This window comes from Octodon degus, unplaced genomic scaffold (genome assembly GCF_000260255.1).
Source record: "Octodon degus isolate 3935 unplaced genomic scaffold, OctDeg1.0 scaffold00071, whole genome shotgun sequence".
Classification (NCBI taxonomy): Eukaryota; Metazoa; Chordata; class Mammalia; order Rodentia; family Octodontidae; genus Octodon; species Octodon degus.
This window is the reverse complement of record NW_004524647.1, coordinates 4078055-4102005: the sequence shown is the minus strand read 5'-3', so window position 1 is coordinate 4102005 and position 23951 is coordinate 4078055. Positions and strand designations below refer to the sequence as shown.

The 23951-nt window shown below is 38.6% G+C and overlaps 1 protein-coding gene across 1 annotated transcript in view; it reads left to right on the top strand.

The window, feature by feature from the left end:
• The window catches only part of Stac (SH3 and cysteine rich domain), a 198793-nt gene that overhangs the window by 131522 nt on the left and 43320 nt on the right, over nucleotides 1–23951 (top strand). Inside the window, exons 3-7 of the mRNA XM_004635301.2 lie at nucleotides 11613–11713; nucleotides 13243–13324; nucleotides 14223–14338; nucleotides 21409–21487; nucleotides 21773–21836. Of these exons, the coding sequence (XP_004635358.1) occupies nucleotides 11613–11713; nucleotides 13243–13324; nucleotides 14223–14338; nucleotides 21409–21487; nucleotides 21773–21836 (442 nt within the window). The remainder of the gene's footprint in view (nucleotides 1–11612; nucleotides 11714–13242; nucleotides 13325–14222; nucleotides 14339–21408; nucleotides 21488–21772; nucleotides 21837–23951) is intronic.

The following is a 23951-nucleotide window of genomic DNA, read 5'->3' as shown; positions in this document are numbered from 1 at the left end:
AAAAAAAATAAAAATAAAAAATAAAAAAAATAAAAACCACTAATCAGTACTATTTAATTCCCTCAATTATGTAAGGATGTAATTTCTCCTGCCTTACAGCTTTACACTAATGACTATATTTTTATGTAATCAAGGTTATCAATTTTTGGAATATTGCTTACTTTCATAAAATTATGCTTAGAGTTTCTTCAAGAATAAACTAGAATTTATATTATCTTCAATTAACTTAATAATTTTCATTTTTATGTATTTTCTTACTCCATTCAAACTTTATTTAAGAATATTCTTTGAATTAAGTATCCAGTATTTTCATCAAATAATTAACAGAGCAACTCACTAATATTTGTTGAGTAATTCATTCCTTTACCACTGATTTGATGAGTCACTTTTATCAAACATTAAATCCTTAAAAATACTATTTTAGTCTTTCAGTTCACTTAATTGGTTATGTTGTTTATTTGCCCCAGATCTAGTCATATTCTGAGGTAATCAGAGTGATTACCTTTTATTCTCAATAATCTGGGGTAATTTTCTATTTTCAGCTTCATGATTAATTCTAGAACCCTTTATAAATTGCCCCACCCAAATCCCATTGAAATATTTACCAGAATTCTGGTATGTTTGCAGAACTACCTAGAGAAAATTGGCATCTTTTCAATAAATTTTTTTCTTTGTGCATTTAACAAGCATGTGGAGCATTACTAATATCAAACATTTAAGACAGCGTGGTGGCACATGCCTGTAATCCCATCACTTGGGAGGCTGAAAAACAGGAAGGATCACTACAAGTCCTATCTGTGTAGTGAGATCCTGAAGACCTTGTACTAAATACATTTTTTTAAAATTTGTGCTTTATTTCAAAAAAAAAAAAAAATAGGGATTCAAGGCTTGTGAGATAGCTTAGTGGACTAAGTACCTGCTTAGGCAAATGCAGGGACCGGGTTTGATCCCTGCACCACTTGCTGCGCTAGCTCCCACCCCCAGGTGCACAGACCTAACACCAAGGCTGGGCATGTCTCACAGGACTGTAATCTCAGCCCTGAGGTGTCTGAAAACAGGAGGGTCACTGAGTCTGAGCTGCATGTGAGACCTTATACAAAATGCATTTTAAAAATAAAATAAATAGGAATTCATTTGACAAATACTTACATAATATCACCTCTGTACCATGCTCTGTTCTAAGTACTAGTGATATATCACTGAATCTCTGAACCAATCAGACAAAGATCTTTGCCTCATAGAGTTGACAATTTATCCAGGAAGACAATAGACAATGAAAGATTGGATGATAGATATATAGTAGATGGATAGGTAGATGGATGGATACATAGATAGATAGATAGATAGATAGATAGATAGATAGATAGATAGATAGATAGATAGATAGAATTTCCCATGGTGATCAGTGATAAGGAAGAAGAAAAATGTACAGTACATTGTGAGATATGAGCAGTATAGACACAGGGGCAAGCATGCAGATGGAGAAAGAGCTCTGAGTAAAATGCATTCCAAATAAGCAGTACAGCTAGAGCAAAACTCAAAGCAGAAGTATACCTTGTGTGTTTCAAACAATAACCAAATAACCAGTGTGGTGTTAACACCAGTGTGGTGTAACACCAGCAAGGAGTGAAGTGGGGAGGGGTACATCAATCTCATGAAACTCCATAGGCTTTTACTCTATAAAGTCATTTAAGAGCTGTGATTTAATCACATCGGCAAAGGGTCACTCTGGCTGCTATATAAAAACCAGCATTTGATGGGGTCTGGGAGAGTTAAAGCAGGAAACAGGATATTAGAGTAATTAGGGTAAAAGATAAAGGTACAGCAGAAAAATCAATAAGGGAATAGAGTTTTGATATATGAAGGAAGTGTCCAACATTACTTTTCTTCTTGTGGACTGTGTAGGAAAAATAGGAAGGCAAGAAATTGAGGGTTTTGGTGCTAGTCCCTTAAAGAGTAATATTGCTGTCAGCTGATACAAAGAAATTATGCACCATAGATTAAATAGTTTCAGGGTATGAGTATAGAGAAAGCATGAATTCACTTTCAGACATGTTAAATTTGAAATGTTTATTTGACATTCAAGCAAAAAAATAAAATTCAAATAGATGTCTATGTAGGTCTATAGATAGGAAAGTAAGTTTGAAAGTCTTCTCTGGATTAGAAATATGAATATTGGACTCATCAGCACATAGACTGTAATTAAGGGCATAAGACCTTTTGGTATGACCTGGAGGTAAATGTAGACAGTAAGAAAGTCCAAGGCTTGAGCCTCAGACCCTTCTAAATGTGGGGAGAAGAACCAGTATAATCCTTTGATTCAACTTGGTGAGGGAGGATCTCTAGAAGGCCTACTTTGTATGTGGACGTTACTAAAAAACTGTGGGACCAATTTTGTTTACATCAGAGTTCACATATTCGTTAAAAATTACTTTTATATTTTTTAAAAAATTGACCATGGCTCTTAAAACTTTTGACAATGACCTAAGATAGATAGAGGTCCCTCTATGACAATTTCTTATTAATACAAAATCATGTAAATTTTAAAATATTAATACTCCTCTCTATAAATGAACTAGGAATTGAATTCTATAAATGATATGTAAAGACCAGCATTTGATGGGGTCTGGAAGAGTTAAGGCAGGAATGATAATATGAATATATGATATATATAATATATATCATAGAATTTATAATACTTTGTGAAACAGCTGTCTTATTTTTGTACTTTTGTATTCTTATATTCATACTTCTCCACTCTAGCTGCATTCTCCCTTTAAAACAATCAACCAAAATGAGAACATTATTTTTATTGAAGGAGAATCCGTCCTTCAATGTGATTTTCAAAATAAAAAATAAGTCCTTCAGTAGGTGCATAACAGAACTAAAAGCAGCAGTGTTACTTGCATTTGTTTATAAGTTTGCAGCCTCGATGCCTAATGAATTACTGATTGCAAAATTAATCATCAACTTAGAAAGTTTGGCAATAGCATATACTGTTGGAAAGAACTCTGGTTCTCACCGCTTGATGCTGCCAGTTTGCAAGGTCTTGCCCTAAGCTACAGATCAGTAGGCCCTGTAATCCCTTGTTTGACTCTGTCACAGGGCAGCCACATGTCTTTAATGACAAGCTTATCCTGGAAATGTCAGCTCATATTTGTTGGCTATGAGACCCAGTTTATACATAATCCACCAAAATGATCTTGAGATCACGGTGCCTCTTCCAAAGAGGGCGTTGGAACAGGACAGTTGCAGCCCAAGTGTTTTCTCAGGAAATCTTTGGTGCCTAGAAATTCTTGCTGCTTCTCCTCACACTCCCATCTCCAGTGACATAATTGTATACCTGTATTTTAATTTTATAATTATCAAAGACAACCAGGCTTCAGAAGGTCATAGTTGCCCTTCTAATCTTACCTTTTCAATTTCAGTGGACAAAATCTGGACAAGATCAGAACGCAGATTTGCTCACATGCAGAAGTTTCAGAAAAAAAGGAAGGGAGCTTGGCTTCAGGATTGTGGGGATCCAGATCCCAGTCCTGCCTCTTTCCTCGCTAGCTCCATATCTTTGGATCTTAAGTCACTATTAATAAAAATCCTGGGGCCGGGCAGACGGCTCAGTAGAGTAAGCACTTGCCTGGCAAGCGCAAGGACCTGAGTTCAATCCCCAGTTCTACCAAAAAAAAAAAAAAAAAGAAAGAAAAAAAGAAAAGAAAAATCCCTATCTTACAACATTATTGAGACCACAAAATGGAAAAAGAGTTTCAATATTGAGCTCCACAAACAGTGAGTTACATGGATAACGTTTACTCTTTCTTTTCAGTGGAGTTGTCAGTTGACATCCCTGCTTCTAGTTGAAGTAGCTTTTTTATGCTATACAATGTTCATTTATTAATAAAATGAGGAAAACCGCAGGAAATTATTAACAGTACACAAAAACTCAGTAATTTTTAATTCTTTCTTACAGAATCAGAGTAAGAATTTAAGTTTCTAATTTCTAGCACAAGGTTCTTTCCTCTCATGTATGTGTTTGTGAGTGTGCATGTGTGTGTATATTCACAGAAAACTTCAATATTAGTTCTAGCTCTTCCTCCATTTTTTTCTTTCAAATCATCCTGTGCTTCTATAGAATTAGTTGCAGTGATTTCAGTTAGCTTATCGGGGTTTATGTGACTTTAGAATCTTAAGTACTCTCTCATACCATTACTTTATATCAAAGAGAACTAATATATAAAGATAATTGAAATAACATTTACTCTATTCTAGAGGATTAGATTTTTTTAAATCATTCTGTGATTAGATTTCTGAAGCCACACATTTTTAATAGCAGCACTAAAAATGTAGAAATAGGCATTTCTTTGATAGTGGAAATCAAGATTCAACATGTGATCAATCAGAACATCATTGCTTTTGCTTTGTATCAGTACATGAGCCTCCAGATAAATTGTTATATTGATGCATTTCTATAATTAGGTATGTTTTGGTATAAATCTGCAGGTACTTCTGGGTTATATATGCAAAACAAAAAGCATTGGTGAAAATCTGAGGTATCTCTCAGGCATTGCATGTCATTGACAGAGGATACCATGAATCATCTGAGGAGACAGAGTGAAAACTCATATCATAAGGAGGATGCAATGGACACTATAAGCTGCTACCTGGAAAAGAATCTACAAAGATTGAGTCAACTAACTTAATTCTACTATGAAGTTGTAGCATCTGTTCTGAGAGGGGTATGGAGAGGCTGGAGCAGAAACTGCAGGAGTGATTCACATTATCAGATTTTCACAGCTTTCTAGGTCAGGGAAGCTTCTCATAGAATAACATTGGGCCTAGATTGTAGGGAACACATGTGCTTAAAATGTTCTGGGACCCAACAAACCAGGTAAAGTCACCTTGGAATATAAGGATAAAATCAAGCCGAGTAAGATGAGAATCTGTACTATAAAGGTTGATGGTCACACAGCCCCCAGGAGCCAGGAACCCACAAAAAGTCTAGTTATTTCCATAATGTAAGCAGAATTTAGCCCCAGTATTTTCTTATCCTGGTCACTTGTCTGATCCATGTCAAGGTAATCTGATCTTTCCTGAGAGACAGTGATGTACTTTTGTGCCAAGCCATGTGTCAATGGCAAAATCTTATCAAAATTAGGGTGGTCAATTGTTAAAACAAAAATGTAATAAATTTTATTTTTTAAAAAAACAGGAGCATATAATCTAATGCAGAAGATTTAGCACCAACACTGGAAAAATTCAGGGTTTTTTTTCAGTTACTGGAGGTTTCAGTACATACTCAGCTGGCTCCAAGACAGTGTGACACAAGGCAGACAACATAAGTTCATGACTTCGGTAAAGAACAAACAGGAACAAATAGAAAAATTAGAAAAACAGTAACAACAGAGAGAGAGTTTGTCTCTGTCTTTTTTATATTGCGTTCAGGCTCTCTGCCCCAGGCTAGGGGAAGATACACACCCATAATCCTAACAGTACTAAAATCCATTATCCCAAGCTTGGATCACCCGTAATCCCAGTGGATCATGAGTTAATCACTAACTCTAAAAATCCCAGACCCATGACTGTGTGATGCTTTCGGGGCCAGCTAGACACAAACCATAACACCAACACTTACATTTACATTTCTTAATGCTCTGAAACTTCAATGTTTGGTAGTCCAGAGGCAGCTCACTCATCTACAGTGGTAAACGATCTCAGAAAACAGCCCACTAGCTACTTTGGATTGGTTTGTACTGGTCCATTCTATACTCTTTTTGAATATTATGATGAAAACTTTTAATACTTTTCAGCTATAACTCATGAAACTATTTTAGATGTATCTAAGAATTTCAAATACCCGGTGAAGTACTGTTGATTTATGTAATGAGTTGGCTTTGTGTTTTTCCTACATCCCCTATGCCAAGAGCCACATTATTCCAAAGGGCCAGCTTGACCTTGTTTCCAGACTTCATTCTGTATTTACTCTGTGCCACAATGGTACATGAAGAGAGCTTAAAGACAGAGCTATAGAAGAACTACAGTGAAAGTGGTCTTATCCTGAATTTCCTCCTAAAAGACAGTGGCTTTCATCCTTTAGTTTTTTTCTTTTGGCATTTACTTTGATGCTTCTAAATACTATATTTATGCTGCTAATGATTGACTAGTCAAAAATTTGTGGACTTCCTGCTCTATAACATAAAGATTCAGCCTTGGGTCATCAGCATCATCTTTTTTTCTTTTCATTTTTTCTGGCCTTTCCAAAAAGAGCTAAATCCCTACCTTGTTTGTTCTAGTCTTTTTTGTTGTTGTTGTTTTGGGGTTTTTTTGTTCTGTTTTGTTTATTTTTGGCAGAACTGGGGATTGAACTCAGGCACTTGCACTTTCCAGGGAAGTGCTTATTCTACTGAGCCACCTCCCTGGCCTTGTTCTAGTCTTCTCAAGTAATGTAATCATAATTTGTGTTTTATATATGACTATTGTTAATTTATAAGTCAAATTTTTATTATGATTACATTTTACATTTTATTTCCTTAAACTAGAAGTTACCTTTTTACCTTCTTGACTTTTCATCCATCATTTTTATGATATTTGAATCTTAGAAGCATCAATAAACCTTTTAAGTCCGTTATTTTTAGTCCACTACCTTACTTCATCTTATAGTTGTAGTCTAGCTTTATTACAGAGTCATAAGAAGAAGCATTGTTTACCTCTCTTCCATACAAATTCTGTTCTGTAGTAGACATTGTATTTTTCTGTCTCTTGATTCTTTCATTTTTAAGGTACATTCTCTAGCAATCTTTTTTTAATACAAAGTACATGGAAAAAATAGCCTAGAATCCTGAGGATTGGAAGACAACTGTGTTGTACTTTCACACTTGTTTTGTATATTGGCTGGCCATAAAGTTTTGGTTGGATATCTTTTCTCTCAGATTCTGGAATTTGACAAGTTTTGAAGTCCAATGGCCTTCTAAGTTCCAAGTTGCTATTGAGGAATATAATATTTCTATCTTTCTAAAATTGCTTACCATGTACCTTTACCTTCTTTCCATCTTCAAAATAGGTGTTAAATTCATCTCTACTCCTTTTTTATAATTAATTTTATTGAGAAACAAATACCAAAATGAGACAGTTTCAAAACAAGCTAGTAGGACAGTTACAATAATTAATACATTGCATACTGTTGTCCTCATAGTAGTTATTCATAGTACAAGATGCAGACATGATATCCTGTCCAAACATTTTTATTACAAATGGACTACTGGACTATATTGGATTATTTTGCTGAATTCACATGCCTACAATATTTAAATGGCAGTGTAATAAACATCTCTGACAAAACTAAACAAAAAAGGGGGATATAAATAAAGGACCATTTTGTATCTGTATATATAAAATAGTTAGGATAGATATACAGCTACTTTCTCTTATTTCTACTCTAGCTACCCCTCTAAGTAATCTTGATCCTTGGAGTTTATACCATTTTAAAAATTCTTTATCTGTGATTTTTGTGGGGTTGTAGTATGAGTAAATGGCAAATGTTTGTCATTAGTCTACCACTGTTTTTTCAAGCATTATCAAAAATTTAAACCTGTGTAAATATTTTTTGCAAATGAGGACAGTCTTCACTTTACCATGGTTCAATTTATTTCTTTTATTTTATGATGGTTCAAAATCCATATATATTTAGTCGAAACTGTGCTTCAAGTTGTTATATTTTTCAATGCTAAACATATACTGTGCAATACTATCTTCTGATGCTAAACAGCAACAATGAACTGCAACTCCTAGTAAGCAACATGGTCATGAAAGCAAATAACCCATACTCTAAGTACATTGGACACACCTCTGTTTTAATAAAAATATTTTTAAAAGTTTTATTGGGCTGGTGAGATAGCTCAGCAGACGTAAGCGCCTTTTTAGATAAGCACAGGGACCGGGATTTGATACCCAGCACCACATGCCATGCTGTCCCCGCCCCCAGGCACACTAAGCTGGCCACTGAGACCAGACCTGGTAGCACATGCCTGTAATCCCAACACTGGGGAGCTGAAAACAGGAGGATCACTACAAGTCCAAGGTGCATAGTGAGACCTTGTACCAAATACATTGAAAAAATAAAGAAATAAGTGAGTTTTATTGCCTATATACATTAACTATAGATAGATGATAGATAGATAGATAGATAGATAGATAGATAGATAGATAGATAGATAGATCTTTTATATGTGGCCAAAGACAATTCCTGTTCACTCAGTGTTGCCCCAGCAATCCAGGCATGTCCAAATTACAAGCATATCTCTAAGGCATATTGAGCCTCTAAGCTATAATATGATGTAGGTTAAATGCATTAAAGGAATTTTTTGTTCTGAGATACACTCCCAACCTCCTCCCTGCCCCCAACCCCTTTGAGAAACTCTGTCTTGCTGAGTTGCCTAGGAGACCTGGGCAGAAGATCCGCCACCCCAGCTTCTTGAACAGCTGTGATTACATCCATACACTACCACACCCAACTTAAATTCAGTTTAATTTACAATATTTTCCATTTATGAATGTATCATAACATAACCATTCCATAAGTTAAGGAGCATCTATATTATGACATCATTCTAGTAGCAAACCTGACAGTTGTAGACTAGTCCCATTCATGATGAGACTGCAAGAATCTTAATAGTTTCCTTAAATTTAAACAGACAGCTTACAGAGATATATTCAAATTTAAAACTAAGGCTTACCCTCTACCCAAACTTAAGGGACACATACAGCCCATATCCATGGTGGAAACCACAGGTAATAAACAGCCTCAGATGGTGCTTTGCTATATCTCCCTACAGTACACTAATACTACTGCTGTAATGAGAATCATTCTTTTGAACTGTTCTCCAAACTTCAAAGTGTAAGTTCCCTCTTCAATCACTTTTGTAATTTCACAATTGAAAGTGGAACATCTAAAACCAAACAACTGCCAGTGGTCTGACTCATACAAAATAGTGGAGTATATGAAAGCATCCAAGGAAAGCTAAAATAATCATATTCAGATCTGAAGGAAAATATGCCTTAGTATATAATTACGTTATTTGAGAGTCCAGGACACAATGAATCAACTACTTCTTTAAAGTTTTTACCTACCTTCCCACGTAAGGCACAAACAGCATTCTCTAATTTGAAAATGAAAAATGAGTCACTGCACTGCGTGTCTAGGGCTGCGAAAGCACAGCAGTCTTTCAGCTAAGTGGTATTTCTCAAAAAGAAAAAGGAACTTTCCAGTGAGCATTTGTGAACAGACATACACTCCCAACAGTTTATCCCGTGTTTATCTGTCACTTTAGCCATCTGTCTGTGGTTGTAACAGCAGATCTATTCTGTGTTTAGTAATGGCTTCTTGAAAAGCACATCAGGTAATACCTCCTCCTGAGAGGTTTCTAGCTCTTTACCCACTCAAGGGTTTTCCCATTGAGTTTTCCAAATGAACTTCAGGTTCTGTACTTCCTTATTTTATTATGTAATTAGGCCCCCACTTCATTTTTTTTCTAGTTTATTTTAGTACTGTTTTATACACTATTTTATTACATGTTTTATACATGTTTACAGTATGTCATTATGGTACTTAACTGTTTGTACATGTACATAACACAGCTTAATGCTTTCTGTGCTCTTCTCTTCCCATTCCTCCCTACTCCTTCCAACTCTTAATCTCCTTCCCACTTGAAAAAGCTCCATTTCTATTTTTTATTCAATTTCCTTTTTTTATCCTTTTCCCCTCCCTCCCCATCTCTTATTCCTCTCTCCATTCGAAAAAGATTTCCCAATTACCTATTATGTACTTTGCTTTTTATTTATATTTTGGATTTTGTTTCAGTAGTTTAAATAATCCAAATCAAAGAGAGAAAATATTTGGGTCAAGCAGTGAAAGAGTGAAGTTAGGCAGTGACTCCGCTTACCTGGGGCAAAGCATTCTATCACCTGGACTCTCGGGCTTCTCATCTTCAAAATTAAATAACACATGTAGATCTTCATGTCCTTTTTCAACTTTTGAATGCTGTTTAAAGAGTGTTACACTATTGATGGATCTGTTTCAATGAATTATCTCAAACTAGTCATTACTGCCTCACTGCATATCTGGCTGTAAAACATTCTGCTCATTAATTTACTTAATCTGTATTTCTTGGGCATCATACTCAGAGCAAAGAACGCAGCAGTAAATAAATAGACACAGGCATTGGCCCCACTAAGTGCACAATGCAGAGAGAAAGGAAGGGAAAAGCAAGCTTTTAAATAATTATGATCAACATTAAAAGTAAACGATAATCTCAGAGTGCTGTGAGAAAGAGTAATAGGAAGATAATTCAGACATGGGAAGGAAATATTTTAGGAAAGCTTTACTGAAGAAGTGGTAAGAGATACAAGGGATGAAAGGTTGTAAGTGATGTGAAGAATGACTAAAAACAGTATTCCAGCCACCCAGAGCAGGATGTGTAATGGTCCTAAGGCACTCTAGAGCTTGTGCTTTCAGGAAGTGAAAGGAGTTCAACAAAGTCTAGTGAAGAAGAGGGTGTGGCCTGAGAGAAAGTTAATGTGGACTACCACCAAATTATGCTGTGCCGGGGCCGGGGAGATGGCTCAATAGACTAAGCGCTTCCCTGGCAAGAGCAAGGGCATGAGTTCAATCCCCAGTTCTGCAAAAAAAAAAAAAAAAAGAACTGTGGTTTGGGCCGGGGAGATGGCTCAGTAGAAAAAGCGCTTGCCTGACAAGCGCAACAGCCTGAGTTCAATCCCCGGTTCCGCAAAAAATAAATAAATAAAATTCAAAAAAAAAAAAATTATGCTGTGCCTTATTGCCATGAGGAACACGTTTTTATGATATCTAATAGACAGAAAATGCTGAACAATGTTGAAGCAAGAGAAAGAAGCCATTCAATTACATTTTAAGAGATTCAGCTGGCCGCTGGGTAAATAAAAATGGGTAGAAAAAGATGAAGGGATGAGGGCAGCTAAGACAAGGAATCAGTGGTAGAAAGAAAACAGGTGGAATTTACATTTAATCTTGAAATGTCCTCATTCTGGGTCTTTAGTTGGCTGTGATATTTGGAAGAGTAGCTGTGGCCTTGTGTGTCCCTATATTCTTGTACCAGCGCTCCAGAGACTAAATTGTTGGACTCCCCTTGCCTGTCCAGGTGGTCTCTGTGGGCAGCCTTCTATATAAGTCCACCTTATCCATCATTTCCTTGAGCTTGTTCAAGAATTCAGATGCTGTGAAAGGAAGAGGGGTAGTTGTTGGTGAAGTGTTAGGACCAGCATGACTCAGCAAGGCACAGAGAAACAGAAATAATAACCTATATGAATAGTAAGGAAAGTGGATTCTGTGATGAACAAAGAAAGCAAAGATGGTTTGGGTTTCTGGTGTTATGAATAGGAAAGAAAGGAAGAGAATCCAGGTCTGACACAGGAGGCAGAAAAATGTGAAAGAGTGAAAGACAAACAGCCATAATACATTTTTCCATTTTGGAAGCTTCATGAAAAAGTCACAGGAAGGAATTGTCTGGCTATAGCAATGACATTTTTTTTCAGTGATTTCAAGAAAGGGCAGGCTGCATCTTAACCAAAGTTTGCCCTGTGCCCTACAGGAACAAATGCTAAGCATGGACTACGCTGCAAAGCCTGTAAGATGAGCATCCACCACAAGTGTACAGATGGCCTAGCACCCCAGCGATGCATGGGCAAGCTGGTAAGAGCTTACATGAAGAGGGAGCACTAGAACTCACTGCTTGAATGAAGTTACTTCCTCCAATTTCAGCTATAACCTTGAAGGCACCCATAATCCCTGGTCTACCCACTTGGCTTCCTGATTGGCATAATGATAGGGTCAAGGAGGACCTATATCAGTCCTAGAGATAAATGGCCCACATTGGAAAAGTGTCAGGTCCTTAAGAGAAATGAACAGCTTCTTCCATATTGGAACTTTCTCAATTTTAGCACAGTGCTTCATCCTGGGGCTGCCCATGTTCATGAAGTGAAATTCATACCTCCCAAGAATGCCCTTAGCCTCAACTAAACTAGATTGATTTGCCATCCAGTACTTAATTTGTTGTCAGTTCAGGGAGTGGCCCACGAGAGGACTGTAGCTAACACCTACAACAGAAAACAGAGGAATAAAAGTTTATACCACCTTAATGGTAATATTGGCAAACTAAGGGAAATTGGGATTACTTTGGCACATTCTGGGCTGATCCTAGTCTCTCAGGAGCATGGATTTCAGTCCTTTTGCCACACATTTTGATCAAAAGAAATTCAGAGCACAGTACAGGGTATTTGTAATTGAGATGGCCAAAGAGTTGTACCTAGAATGTCTACTCTACAGAATAATTAGATGGAACGTAACAATGGTCTTTGAAAATGCAAGACCAATCACATAGAAAGGAAATTCAATTGTCTTTTTTAGCTGTAGGCAAAAAACTAAAATGAGCAGGTGCCTGCCAATTCTTAACACTCAGAGACAGTCACTGATTATCTGTTCTAGAGTTAAGTAGTGCCCCTATCCCTCACTCAGATACAAATACCACCCTCCCATCCCTACTGATAATGTCCAAACAAATGAGGACACAGGTACTGGAAACACTGGAGAAGATTCTAAGATTCTACTATAAACCAGGCCATCAAGTTCCCTTCCAGCACTAGGATATATGAGTCCAGATTCTTAGAAATTTCATCTCCTTACTCTAACTTGTATCATCCTCTGATCTCAAACTCTTGCTTCACCTGTTCCCCATCTCCTTCTCTGACAGTGATTCTCAAAGGTCATGGCAGAGACCATGGGTAAAAGGTCAGATAAACAGTATCTGAAAAGCAAAACAAATGATTCTGGGTCAAGCCCGAGGTCTATTTTAGGCCTACCCTGAGTGAGGTCTGCTTTCCCATGGCCAGGCCTAGTATCATCTTAACAGTAAACTATGGAGAAAGAATGCAAGAGAGATAGCCTGGGAGATAATAATGGAGATCCTGCATAGAATAGAAGCTGTGGAGCACAGCGGGGTCAGAGAAACTAGGCAGGGTCTGGAGCTTGCTTTCTGGATGGAGCATAATGTGTTTAATGCCATCTATTAGCCTTCCCCATTCTTGTCAGTAGTGCATTATAGAATTGATAGCATGTCAGTATCTTACAGGAAGAAACTAGTTAGATTAACGTCAGGATCTTTATGTACCTTTTTCATCTCCTTGATGATAATAAGCCCCTTCTCTTTCTCATTCTCTTACCAGCCAAAGGGGTTTCGGCGCTACTACAGTTCCCCCTTGCTCATTCATGAACAATTTGGATGCATTAAAGAAGTTATGCCCATTGGTGAGTTGGAATATTAATGATTGAGTTGGGTTTTGAACAGCAAAGTCAGCCACAACTACAGGCCTCTAAAGACTACAAAACCAAAAGGATGTCTTGGTGCATTTGTTCTTGGCTATGTGGATTATAATTGTTTGCCGGACAGGAAACATAAGGTGGGCCAGTTCTCCAAGACATTTCAACTTCTCTCTGATGAAACTTGAAATATACCCAAGACTCAAAGGCATCTGATATACTTTGCCATCCATGTGCAGCAGAGTAGAAAAAGCATGAAACATGGCAGCCCACAGATGTGGTTCAGAGTCCAGCACTCCCACTGACCAACTGTGGATTTGAACAGGGAACTCAACCTGTCAGATACCATAAATGAGAACTCAGTGGATGGTCTTCATAATTGTTGTAAAAAAATAAATATATGTTATAAATCAATGCTGTGTAGGAACTCAATGAATATTGATTATTCTTTAATAAGGACCTAAAAATGCCCTACATTTATAGATGTCTGACTTAATTTCTTCCTTTCGAGTATTTTTCAGTTTGCTTTAACCTTTTATCTTTCTCTGTAGCTCTCTACATCTAGTTTTGCCTTTTTAGTGGAACAGAATTTAAACAAGAGATTTATATGCTAGAAAACTTTTAGTTAAATATTTATGGGGCCTGGTAACTTCAAATTCTTTTGAAAACACTTGCCATCTTATGAATTTGATGCCTCAAGACTTTGTGCCTTGGTCCACAGAGCCTCTCACCAGAGCTCTCTTTGATAAGAACCTTAAAATGGGAATTCTGCAGATAGCTAACTTAGAAATATCAGAGCACAGAACCCATTTCTCAGGTTGTGGTCAGTGTTTGGCTGCGTTCTATCAGATGCAATTTCTCAGATGGTCCTTCTCTTCTGTTGCAGCCTGTGGCAATAAAGTGGACCCTGTCTATGAGGCGCTCCGTTTTGGTACCTCCTTGGCCCAGAGAACAAAGAAAGGAAGCTCTGGCAGTGGCTCTGATTCACCTCACAGAACCTCGGTAATTATCCTCTTCCTCGTTCCAGTCAGACAAGGTGTCTTGGGCAGGTCCAGCCTCTGACCCTGCAATGTGAAGGATTCCACCGATATGTGTCCAAAAGACAGGTCTTTGGGAATCAAACAACCCCCAAAGGGAAAGTGTTTTACACCACAAAGAATTAAACTTTCTGTTGTCAGCATCCAAGAACGTCTTACTTTCCTGCTCAGAGACCCTTTTCTTGCCCTCATGGTTCTTGTGATAGGCCTGCTCTCCTTCAGCCTCCTTTCAGTATTGGATAGCACATCAGTTGACACATAGAATGCACTTGGCTCTAACAATGGACAGAAGCAGCCATCCTAGATGTTTCCCTTTCTCCTTTCAGTTATACCCCATTTCTCTAATTTCTCAGAGCTTTCTATGTAAGATAAGATTCACCACTTCATTACACTGGTGCCTGACCAGTGATTCAGTTTCTCTCCAAGGACACTCACCCTCCCAAACACCTTTCCTAAATTTTATCTGATCTATACTCTACCATACATCTCTGTGACTTGTTATAATCCTATCTCTGGTTATCCTATTCAGAAATTCTATCATGCTTCAAGATGCAGTACAACCCTGCCACCTTCCCTGAAAGCCAACATCCCTACTGTAAAGAGCCAAGGGCATTCCAGTTTACATTGTTGGTTAAGATATCCAGTCACTAGTTTGATTTCTACAACTCCTTCTGGACCAAGATCTTTCAGGCAAGACCTGGATGAGCCTCCACATGGTCCGCCACTCTAGGTCCTCTCAATATCAAGTGAAGAGGGGAGATGGTGGGAAGAGCAATAGCTTACTTCTCCCTCCCAAGGTTCCTTGGGGCTAAGTTGAAGCAGTTCCCTCACTAGTTGCAGATCAGTTAATGCAGTAGCATAAGACTAGGGTATTAATAGGAGCACAAGTCAGATAGGCAAGTAGGGAGATTCACAGGTCCCTGAGTCATGTCCGCAGTTATCTCAGAAGCCATATTCAAACTCATTGAAAGCTCTGTTTGTGAGACACTGCACTGATTTCTAAGAAAAAGCCAAATGATTGTATTGATTACTAGCATGTCCATAAATTGATGCCAATCATTTCTTCTTCTAGTCAATAAACATGAAGACACTTCATGCCCTCATATATCAAAACTTATTTCTGAAGGCCAAACAAATTGAGAAGATCATAATAGTGGCATTATGACACTTATTAAAAGTATGCTTTTATACTTATCCCATTTTATTTTAAAATGAACAAAATATATGTTTAAAATATTATAACTATGTCATGAATTCTGAAAGATTTCTTAAGATGAAAACTGTTTAGTTTCAATAAACTCTGCCTCAAAACAGTAGATATATAACAAGACATTTTATGATACCTGAATCCTAATGATGTCCTCAGAGACATTATTATCATTTGGTAGTCCAAAAGAAAATGTTAATTTGTTTGCTGAAAAAAATATCTTAGAAACGGTGCTAAATGTGATTTTTAAAATCTCTACAAAGTCACATGGATAGGATTTATATCAAAGTCATATTTCATATAGCAATCTTTCAATGAGTGATAGACCACAATATATCACAGTGATTCCTTAAGATTATAATACAACTCACTGTCCCTTTTCTATTTATATACATGAATATTCATCATGGTGCTACAGTTGCCTGCAATACTCAGTACAGTGACATATTGTACAGGTTCATAGCCTGGGAGCAATATGTTATGCCACATAGCCCAGGTTTGTAGTAGGCTGTGCCATCTGAGTTGTATAAGAACACTTTGTGATCTTCACACAGTGATGGAATGGCCTAACAATGGCCATATTAAATACTTTACAGTTATATGTGTAAGGTACTCAATATAACAATATACATAATTATAATGCCCACATAAAGTATATATTGTGTAATAATTATATAAAGTGTTTAATACAGGGCCTGGCATAATTTACAAGAATTTTTGATGCTTTGTTTCATTAGGTATCTGGGTCTCAGTTGAGCTTCCCTTAAACCTGAATTAGGAAGTTAAACAACGTCATTGATCCATAAGGCAAATATATCATTTGGAGCATTTCCAATTCCCAGAGCCACTCTTAACAGGGCCCATGTTGAGGGTTTATTGAAAGCTCCAGCTCACTCAAGGTTCTACTCTACTGTCCTGTGCAGCCTGCCTCCTCTTCTGACATAGCCTCCTTCAGTTGGGGCAACCCCAGGAGTGTAGTTTTGCTTGGTCTTCTTATTCAATGTGCTCCTCCTGGTTGATCTTCATATGGCTTTTGTCCAACATCCCTAAATTGATGAATCCCTTAGATATTCCTAGTCCTATTTTCTTCCCACCGACAAGATCAGTCTTACAGATACTGCAAAGTGAGCACAACTAACTACACTCATGCGTCTTTGGTGATAGGGTCCTACAATGCCGAAGTCAGAAATATGTATCCTAAGTGTCTTTCTTTTCTATCACCAATGCCAAACCTCATCATCTATCATTCAGATCATTATAAGGAAATATCTGTGCTACTCTCTTCCTTTTGAGTCTACTTTTAGTATCTCAAGTTTTGTCATCCTTTAAAGACTTTGTTCAATTTTCCTAACTAAAATTACACAGAAACACTTTGTTGAAAAGAAAATGTCCATAATTTCTGTATGGCATATGAAACCTGTTGCTACCCTAAAATCCTACCTTCCCCTAAACTAACCAAGCTCTTAAAAATCTCCATAATTTAGAACATGTTAATTCCTTCAGTTGAAATTCTTTAAGACATAATTTGAGCCAGGTGCGATGGCATATCCCAGAACTCTGGTAGGCTAAACTGTAGTATCCAAGTATTGACCCCAGCCTGAACAGCAGCATGGCCTGGTCTCAAAATAAAAACTAAAAAGTGGCAAGGTATGTATCTCCATACAAAGGCCTTTGATTCATTCCATCTCCAGTACTGAAGGAAAGAAAAGAACTAATTTGATTTTTACACAAACAATGAAGAATCCCTAGGCTCCTTTAAGCAAGGCTATTTTCACCTATCACAAGGCTTCAAGAGGTTCCTTCATCTAGGATGTGTATAATTGAATTTTAATTTACCCTGGACTAGGCTATACATCAAGGTCTCCTTCCCCACTTATCTCATTGATATCATGGCCTAACATTGTACTTGAGCCATAAAAAGCACTTGAAAAGTTCTTGGAAAATGAGAATTATTTAACAAGGAATTTTTAAGGACTAACCTCAGAACCCTCTGCCATCAACACAACACTTCACTCCCCAAACCCTGGACTCCTTTTCAGTTCTCTGGAAAGCCTGCTCTGTCCAGCTACCCACACGTGATCTCCAGCTCTCTACAGACACATCCCTCTGAGCTTTGTGCTTTGGATGGTGCTCTCTTCACCATCTTCTCTGCACCCAGTTGATGAATCCATAACTTACGTAGTGCTTAGTGGTTTTCACTTTTGTGTTTAATTTCACTTTTGTGTCTCTTCTCTAATTCCCCCTTGACTAGAGAAAGCTACTGAAATGCAAGGATTCTACTCACATTTTATTTCCATTACCTTATGATGGTGATTCTCAAACTTCACTGAGTTCCAGAATTCAGCGGAGAACATTATAACAATATAGATAGCCAGGGCTTGTCCAACGTCAGTGGTGCTGGGTTTCTGCGAGCTTTGTCAGCTGTTTGGGTGTCACCAATACCCCCCAAAATTTGAGAACCATTGGTCCATACAGCTGTATAGTCTGACTAAATATTTAGAGAAAGAATGAACACATGAACAACCTTCATCAGACCATCTAAATTCCCAAGTAGGACCTAAAGCTGAAAATGAATTGAATCAGCGGTTCTCAGTACATGATCAACTAATTAGCACATCATGTTAGAAGTATAGATTTAGGCTTCCCATTTAGATGTACAGAATATCTGATTTTGACAATCCAATAACTTCATTTTAATAAGTCCTCCATATGATTCTAAAGTACATAAAAGTTTGAGAAGTTGTAAGCTAAACTAAGGACTTATGTTTGCTTCCAAGGAAAGCAGGCCCAGTCAGCGTGCTGCTCTTTTTTTCTCATGTTCTTCTTTCCTTGCTCAAAACTGCCGTTGGCTCCTCTGTGCAATGCCCTGCAGTCACATATTTATGGTGGCCTATGAGCTGGATCTGATGTTAGAAATTCAAAAGGCAAACACAAATAAAACTGGCCAGAGCAATCTCTGTCCACTTTAGCTGCATTCTGAGCCACAATGTATATAATCTCTACATTATATTTCTTCTACTGCAGCAAGTACTCGTATGAGGCCAGCCTAAGCAAAGGGTAAATGAAAATTCAGAATTGAGAGGTAAGAGCAGAGGGGACTCTTCCCAGTTATTACCCTGAACTATTCACATAAGCAACAGGTGGTTCTTGCTGAACTTGCACCAAGGAGACGCTTTCAGACACATCCCACAGTAGGCAATGGACATTACAGCTACTACATTTTTGGCTAATGTTACTAAGAAGCAGCGAGACCATCAAAGAGACAATTAAGGGTACTCAGCTACTTTCTTCTTTAATGTAGCTTTGTTTCTAGTAATGTTTTGATCTTTTGGACTAATTTTAAGGAAAAAAATTTTAAAACCATAGCTTCTTTTTTTATGTGTTTAACACAGGATCTACAGAGTATACAGGGTCTCACTACAGAGATCAGACGTGGTGATTCTCCTGTTTTCAGCCTCTGAAGCACTGGGATTATAGGCATGCGCCACCACGCCCAGTCTCAATGGCTTTAGCTCACCCCAGGGGCAGGGACAGCAAGGCATACCTGGGTCACACCCTGGCAGCTGTGCTCTGCCTAAGCAGGTGCTTTAGTCTGCTGAGCTGTCTGGCCAGCTCAAAATCATGGTTTGTGAATGTCAGTAAGTTGTCATCTGTCACTGTCTAGTTGTGCTGGCATTGTTTCTATCAGTGAATATTTTTCAGAAGTTTGCTTAATAAAGCCATTGTTCTGAGAGCTTCAAAGAGACAAAAACAAATCAAACTGTGCTAAAACATCTGTCACTTTACTCTCCCCAAAGTCCAACTTGCCTCAATAGAAGAAAACAAAGACAATGGCTTGGTATGCTAAAATGATTTTGCCTGCTCCCTGCAGGGTCAAGTGATAATGAACTTCAGCCTCTTCCTATTCTTTAGCATTTTTATGCCTTAAAGCTAGCATCTTCCCACATAGCAAAGCATTATTCTGCAGGATTATTTTCTTTCAGGACTATACAGACATTTGTTTTACATTGTCGGGAAGTCACTGCTTGACTGTTTCCAAATCATTATGTTTTCTTTAATATCTTTTCAAATGTTCTTAGACTCTAAAAGACATGTGGCTTTGAAGAGGCCAGCAAAAACCAAATTAAAAAAAAAAAACATTTTGGGAGCTACTTGACTTGCTTATGAATAATCTTCAGTTTCATAAGACTAAATTAAATAAATGAAATTCTCTGAAGAGTAACTTTTGTGCAGAAATTATGAACTTCAAAGGGAGTGGGGTGTGAGTGACTAGGGACTATGTACTGCTGGTACTCTTATTGTTTTTTTCTTTCTGATGTGCCATGAAAGTAAAATTGAATGAAGAAAACTTAAACCAAATCTTTAACAAAAGTCCGACTTGGAGATTGGTGGGGAAGTGCTCCAGAGCTGACTAGGACAGCAGAAAAGAAAACTTGTTGCTCCCTCTCATAACATATCAATAGCTGTTTTCTTCAAACTTCATTTTTCTCCAAGGACCCTTAAATGCCACTCTGAAGAGGATGGAGCCAGGTAGAAAAGAAGTATATAACCTGACCCTTTAAAAGATACAATCAGTGTTGTGCTGGTAAATGTTTAACAACCAAGTTGGACCAGGTTGCCTTTGCCAATTCCGTGATGTAAATATCCCTACCTGATCAATGTCATGCTACCAGTGTGATGACCCTGGAGGCTCCTGGAGCCAGGTCACCACTGGACAAAATGGTGCTTAAGAGCCAAGCTCCGGTGCAGTGCCTGAGGCTTACTGTCCCACCTCCATTTCCCATCAATGGAGTTGAGTTATGATTCTGGGTTTTAGATTCCTTCCTAGGGGGAAAAAATGAGCCTATTTTAAGATTATTATGAAGAATAAATGAGGTGATGCATACAGGTATTTACACAGCAAAAGAAAATCAAGAATAGTGCACAGCAAAAGAAAATCAATAATTATTAGCTATTTGGGATGCTGTTACTATTGTCTTTGTAATTTCTATAATCTAAGAGGAAGAATGATTATGGTTTATTTTTGAAACAGTAGCATTATAAAAACAATTTTACATTTAACTGTTCAGTGTATCTGTGGTGGACCTTATTCTCTTTAATTAATATTTAAAATTCACCTATTGAGCCGGCCAGATAGCTCAACAGACTGAAGTGCCTGCTTAGCCAGGACACAGCAGCCGGGGTTCGATCCCGACATGCCGTGCCTGCTGTGCCACTGGGGTGCACTGAGACAGTGATTGAGACTGAACATGGTGGCACGCACCTGTAATCCCAGCACTTGGGAGGCTGCAAACAGGAGAATCCCTACAAGTCTGATCTAGTAGTGAGACCCCCATAGACCCTCTAGACCCTGTCTTAAATTCATTAAAAAATACATTAAATTCACCTATTAAAAAAGCTGTAGTTTCACTTAAAATTCAGAATGGTAGGATAAATCTCAGCACTTGGGAGGCTGACATAAGAGGATAATTGCGAGTTCAAGACCAGCTTGGACTACAAAGTGAGCCCAAGGTCAGAGTAAACTGCATAGCAAGACCCTGTCTCAAAAAAACAAAAACAAAAAGGTAGGCTATAGGGAAGAATCCTAACTGTGGCCCCACCCAGCTCTCACTGAGCCCCTGTCATGGTCCACCCTGATCCCACTGCAGACTCCTGAAGAGAAGGACAATGCCCAAGAGGGTCTCATACCCTCCATGTGGAAGGCTGCCGTCAGACTCACAAGCATCACACAAAGCTCACTTTGCTTTTTTGCTGACATCAGAAACACTATGTAGTCGATCCACTGACAAAACGTTGCTCATTCCCTACTGCTGCTTCTTTACTCCAAGACTTCAGATCTCGTGGAAGTTCCTGAAGAAGCCGACGGGCCAGGAGAGGGGTATGACCTCAGGAAACGCAGCAACAGCGGTAAGTGAGGACCTGCCTGACACCAATGTGATCAGGGTCAGTAGGCAGGCGAAGTCGATTTCCAGGCCCCTGTTTTTCTCTGCTAGCCCTGAAATCCAATCAGAGCAAGTGTTTTGTAGCCTGGGAAGAAACAGGTCTTATCTTCTGGCCAATTTAACTGATTTGACTCTAAGCATTCCCTGAATACATTCCTTGCATTCTCAAACTGCACAGAATCAGCCTGACTGAACATTAGGATTATGTCCAGATCTTTTTGTGAATGTGTTATTTCTCTACACACCTAAGCTAGATTTGAAAACCACACCACAGAGAAGCTACTTTGTGCTGCACCTGAGGTGCCCGAGGCCAGGTCTGTGTGAGGGGTGAGGAGTTAGCAGTGAGGGGAATGCAATTCTTGTGTTAGGCTTCTTCCCTGACACAAACAACTTAGACTCTCAAAAACTGACATGTGTAACCCAGCTAAGCATTCTTCATCACTATGATTTGTCTTGTAATAACTAGATCCCTTATCAAAATATCTTCTAAAACATTTATTAACTGCTAACTATAGTATTGAGTGCTAATACGTAAGAAAGAGCCACTTTGCCCAGGTTACAGACACACAGCCAAGCCTGTACAAATCACTTCTTGTTAAGCTTTCTTGACATTAACAGACACTTACTATCACTTATTTATTAACCAAAAAATTAGGAAGGACTTAGTATCACCAGCAAAATATCAGCCACAAAACTTGTGCTCACGGTGTTCCCAGTCTAGCAAGGGTACGTATAGGTCCTGCACTGTGCTCAGATGAATACTTTTTTGTGGCAGAAGTGGCACCTCCAGAATCCAGGCTCTGCAAACCAAGCACAAAGAAGTTGTAGATCTTCCAGCTGACTAGACCTTCTTTCCTTTTCCAACCAAGGCCAAAGTTTTACAGTCCTAAGTGCATAACTGCTTTGTCAGGAGCTGTCTTACAAGGGATGGCTTCTACTTCCTTCACTCTGGAATTCACTCGCTTCTTACTCTAGTCAGGGCTGTGTCTGTGTGAATCTCACCAGACACCAGGTACTTGGCAGCCCCTGTGCCACTCCTGCCTCAATAAGCCCTGGGGTCACCACAGTCCCTTTTGCCAAGCACTTGCTAAACCTTGCTGCTGCAGTAAGGATTCTTCAGCACCACATAAAGGAAACTTTACATTTAGGTCACTGCAAGCATTTGTTGAAATTTTAGCAGTACTAATAGAAAAACAAAATAAGGGGTGTTGGCTTCCAGAGAAACCTCCTGGAAGGCAGTGACCCTGCAGGGATATCTTAGCAAAATCAATCTGGAATGATTGCAGATTTCAGATTTCAGTGATTTCAGTCCAGCAACTGAATTTGGCCAGCCACTCCAAAGTTCAGCCTCTGAGAAGCACACAAGAGAGTAAAATATACATCAGAGCTTGTTTCTGCTTCAGGACTTCTCCACTGCTGAGCCCTGAGTCTGGCTTCTGCCCTCATGTTCCCCTGACACAAGGCTCAGACATTGCTAATGGCTCTTCACCACTAACAGTCCTGGGTGTGTGGCCCTTGGCACATTCTTCTCTAGAGGCAGATAGTCAGACTTCGCTAAATGATGCTATGACCTTGAAGCAGTGACTTAATCTCTATATCTCATCCTCCTGTTGCCTAAATGAAAATAATAACACCAGATCTGTAAGGTTGCTGTTATCTTTGTAAGAAATAACAAACATACTTTCCACACATTGATAATCCCCAAACTGCACCTCCAGCATTAGGTTTCTCGCTGCCTCAGATGTCTGTAGCCTAAGAACAGTGGCCCTCTGAGTGTACCTCAGGCACCACAGAGCTCACACACAGGGTGAGTCACCCACACTCCCAAACTAGCTCTTCCCACAGTTGACCCTACTCAGTAAAGGGAACTTCATCTGACAAAGGTGTTAATCCAAAATCTTGTATCAACCCTGATTCCTCTTTCTTCTCACATCTCATTATCCAGTCTGTCAGAAAACCCTAACAGCAGCTGCCTAGAATTATGCTCAGCAAACCCTATCATTAACTCCCAGTCTCAGCCATCCTGGGTGTCCCCCAGTGCCATTGTCAGACACTCAGTACTTAAGGCTTCTGTTCACCCTGGGAATTTCTCATCACTAAAGCTTAACAGCCTAGGTTGTATGTTAATAACAATAAGCTTGTCTTCTGGAGGATTAACAACCTAATTTTGTAGACCAAAATTAGAGAAAAAAGAGGGCCTCAAGGAAAGTCAACATTTTGGCCCTTGCCTTCCAAGGTCAATTAAGACTCAGGACATATGACAACTTGTACTGTAATGTCACGTAACTCAGTAGTGTCCCAAATTTTCTGATCAAGGAGATTATGGGGCCAAAGAGGAAAGTGATTAATGATGTAGAGTGTGCCTAAGGAGAGTCACATGGAGAGAAAACATTCTCTCAGGCTTTCACAGAGAGCACATTGGCCAAGCA